At 43.6% G+C, this 3,991-nt stretch overlaps 1 protein-coding gene across 1 annotated transcript; it reads right to left on the bottom strand.

Annotated features, from left to right (window-relative positions):
• Window positions 1-396: 396 nt before the first annotated feature.
• Window positions 397-3,741, bottom strand: lbx1b (ladybird homeobox 1b). Its single transcript, XM_084715966.1, has 2 exons — window positions 2,380-3,741; window positions 397-1,868 (listed from the first exon to the last, which is right to left on the bottom strand). Exons 1-2 carry the CDS (start codon window positions 2,705-2,707, stop codon window positions 1,381-1,383), a joined length of 816 nt encoding a protein of 271 aa, XP_084572092.1. The 5' UTR covers window positions 2,708-3,741; the 3' UTR covers window positions 397-1,380.
• Window positions 3,742-3,991: the final 250 nt, after the last annotated feature.

Below are 3,991 nucleotides of genomic sequence, written 5' to 3'. Positions count from 1 at the left end.
GGCCCGGAGAAACTGGCCCAAAACTTTGTGTTTTTGTGGCATCCTCGCCTTTTTTTCCCCCCGGCACCAGATTTGTGTTTCTCACATAAATTTTTGCCACGAATGGAGAAACACGTCTAAGGGTCAAGAAGCCATGATACGCATTTAGGACGTGAAAGGAGATGTGAGATTCCGGGCCACAAAATGTTTAGTAGAAAAGGACACAAAGGGACAAAATGGTTCAGAATAATAACTCTAAATAGGCCGCTTTTGATAGGCTCACACGCCCAGATTTTGGCAACGACAGCGTGTTTCTAAAATGATTTTTTTTGTCCTCACCAGAGAAAGAAAATCCCAGGCTATTGTACGTAATAAAAACCTCCACATTAATTCAAGAATTACAACATAAAAGATATATTCAGAAAAGCCATTTTATTCCCATAGTAGCCTATATACATTACAGTCTGTGCATTGGTTTTCAAATAATGTCCTGATTTTAGAAAGGCACTTACAGGTGTACAAAACATAACAAATTTATAACTGTAAATCTATTGTATCCAAACAATAAATCTAAAAAGTAGCATATAGCTCGTCAAAATCACCGCAATATTCACTTTTGTTCCTCGCCATCGATTTTGAGCATTCCCATAAAACGCATAACTAACAGTGAATGTCCGAATTTGCCTTTCCGATCATCATCATCATCATCATCATCATCATCATCATCATGCACTGCAGCATCGGGACGCCGAATATATGAACTGAAGTCAAGGGTCACAGTCAGATGAAGAGGAGGAGGAGAAGAAGAAGAAGAGCCGGCAGTGACAAAGTGACTCATGGCGATTTGGCTCGCAGAAAAAACAAAACACAAAAACAATTAAATAAAAAAAAAAGTAGAAATAAATAGATAATGATCACAAATCAAAATCATGCATTTACATGCAAAAAATGCGAAAAACTGGAGCACTTTCATCGTGGTGTGTGTGTGTGTGTGTGTGTATGTGTGTGTGTGCGCGTGTGTGTGAGGGTAGGTCTTACAGCGATGAAACAGGTGTGTGTGTGTGTGTGTGTGTGTGTGTGTGTGTGTGTGTGTGTGTTGACCTATAGTGTAAAAAAATAATAAGTTACTCATGTCATTTTAGACCATATTGCTTTGATTGCAAGAAGTAAGAGTTTGCTAATGAATACATTGTAAAATACCACTGCATATTTCTTGTTCTGTGTTCATGCTTCACTATGAATAGGTCTATCTGTGCCGATATAAAAGAAGTCATACATTTTGGTACATGTTCTGAGATATGGTATACAATATAAGCAGTAAGTTACAAGTCCTCGGAGGGATTTTTCTCTTAAATCGTCTTTTTTGTGTGTTTGTCGACCGTCCAGCCGCACGCTGCGCCATCAGTCATCCACATCAATCTCCACGTCCTCGTCCTCCGAGCACTCTTTACTCGTTGTGTGGTCTGAGAACGGAGACAGCGGCGACATCCGCACTTTCTGCGCGAGCTCGTGTTCCTGCTGGCCGCCCCGCGCGGGGGACTCGCCTCGCGGGTGGCCCAGCGTGCCGTTGGCGCATTTCTCCAGGTCCGCCAGCTTGGCGAGCTTGTCCAAGGGGACCTGGCCGATGGCCTTGGCCGACTCCACGTCAGCCTTCATCTCCTCCAGGTCCCGTTTTAGCTTGGCCCTCCGGTTCTGAAACCACGTGATGACCTGCGCGTTCGTCAGGCCCAGCTGCTGCGCGATCTGGTCCCGGTCGGCCGGGGACAGGTACTTCTGGTAGAGGAAGCGCTTCTCCAGCTCGTAGATCTGGTGGTTGGTGAACGCCGTCCGAGACTTCCGACGCTTCTTCGGAGTGCTTCTTTGGCCGAACAGAGTCATCCCGTCCCGGCCTGTGAGGAGAGACAGAGGCCGAGTGAGAATCAGTGAATCCTGCAGGTGCAGCGCTTCTGCTGCGCATAAAAGTGTTCCTAACGCAAAAATAACAATCAAAATGACCCTATGTGAAACCTTCAGCTTGTGAGGGAGCAGGTAATTACAAGGATATTACCCAGACACCACTGGGAAATACTGAGCACCACACACACGGGACTCTAATATTAAAGAAAAGCTTTGGCGATTTATTATTTGGTTGGAGAAGAGCCCAGAATATTGAGACGTCTTTGTTCGATGAGACATTTTTAGACGAAAAATATGCATTAATGCACAGAGAAGAAGTGTTTTCTCTGACTATTAAACAAGCACATTTATTTCATCTATTGTGCAAAATACAAGGTGCAACTAAAGGGTCGTTTTCTGTCTGGTGCAGGCCACTGAATAAGAAAAGAAAAAATCTGAGAAAACGCCTATAATAACAGCTAAAAATGTTTGTGTTAGATTGTATTTTTTATGTTGGACACGTACCTTCCGCAGCCTGTAAAACGCTGACTTCCAGCCCCTTGAAGGTTTTGCTGGCCAGCTCCTCCAGCGCGCAGAGCGGGGAGGTCTGGGTGAGGAGAGCCCGGCTGGATAGAGGGATGCTGGACGGACGGTGCTTCTCGGAGGACGAAATTAGATGAGCGGTGCCGCAAATTGTGTAACTTCGTTTCACGGACGGTTTGTTGAGGATGTCCTCGATGCTGAAGGGGGTCAGCGGCTTGTTTGAGTTGGCAGGAGGCGGCAAGTGGTCCAGCGGACTTCGCCTCCTGGTTTCCACTGCATCACATTTGGCCACTTCTTTGGATGTCATCATTGGTTGTGCGCAGAGAGTTTATGCGAGTTTATGTTTGAAATATTCAGCGGTTAAAAAAAAAACGAGCGAGGCTTTTGGGGAGAAAAAAAAAAAAAGTCACATAACAGTTAAGAGATTAAAAAGACACGGAGGAGAGAAGATTGAAGAAAAGAAAAATCTTATTCCAAAATGGGATGTCTGTCTTCAAAGTGTCGATCCTCGGGAGCAGCAAGTCCGCAGGAGTGAGATGCCTCCCTGAAAATGGCGAGGTCCAAAGAGTTGACGATTACTAACAAGTTATCATTGATTGGTAGGTAATCAATTATCTCCAGTGGCACTTTCGCCCTCTTCCCTTTCACTCTTTGACTATGTTGCAGTCCAGTGCGGGGCTTTTTGCGACTGGGGGTGTCCCATTAATTAGGACGCATGGCTGGAAGGAGGAGGAGCCCGGCGGAATTATAATGCTTTGTGCTCTTATCATCTTTGGTCTAATTTAGTCGTGTGGTGAGATACCAGAATAGGTATATGGGGTAAATGAGGGGAAGCAGAGAGGGAGAGAGGGAGATGAGGGGGAGAGAGATCACAATCCGTAGCCTATTTAAGCGTTTTTATGCGTCAAACTTTTAGTTTTAGTTCAGCAGGAGTTCTTGTATTTAAAAGTATTTGGATTATCCGGATGGTGCCGTAAAAAGACAAGTCGACTCAGGTGTTGTCTTAAGATGTCGCAGATAGTCAGAAGGATATTTTCCTCGACCCAAAGCGTGGATGATCCTTTGTTTTGTAAAGGTAATGTAGAGCTGAGCCATATATCAGCTCTGATGATACCTCCTCTGGGGCGGGAGAGAAGGAGCAGCATGCGTCCCTCTCAGCAACGCCAAATCCGGGCCATAACTCAGACGAAAGGGCTCCTTTTATATCATCCGAGAAATATTTCATCTCCTCTCAAATTTACCCGCGTCCTGCAGGTTTGACATGATAAGTTTATTTTGGTGCAGGTAGGGAAAATTATTGGCGACAGGGTATTTGACTAGGGAAAACGAATTTACGACAAAATATCAGATTTTTTTTTTTTTTACCCCCAAATCATGATTATTTTATGAAAAAATATATGTATTTTTTTAAATGCCGACCAAAAGAAAGGAAATTGTAATTTTTTAATTTCACAACATTGAAGTTTTAATTGTATCCTTGTATTAACTGAGTTACTCATAATTTTACGGCGGAAAGGGGAAATTTTTACTACCAACAATTTATGATTATGATTATTAGTATTTGCACATTGATGTTTTTTGTTGTTTTCGATGT

The sequence above is a fragment of the Lutjanus erythropterus genome, chromosome 3 (genome assembly GCF_056507025.1).
Source record: "Lutjanus erythropterus isolate fLutEry1 chromosome 3, fLutEry1.hap2, whole genome shotgun sequence".
Lineage (NCBI taxonomy): Eukaryota > Metazoa > Chordata > Actinopteri > Lutjaniformes > Lutjanidae > Lutjanus > Lutjanus erythropterus.
Note: the sequence above shows the minus strand (reverse complement) of the source record. Positions and strands in the feature narration are given on the sequence as shown.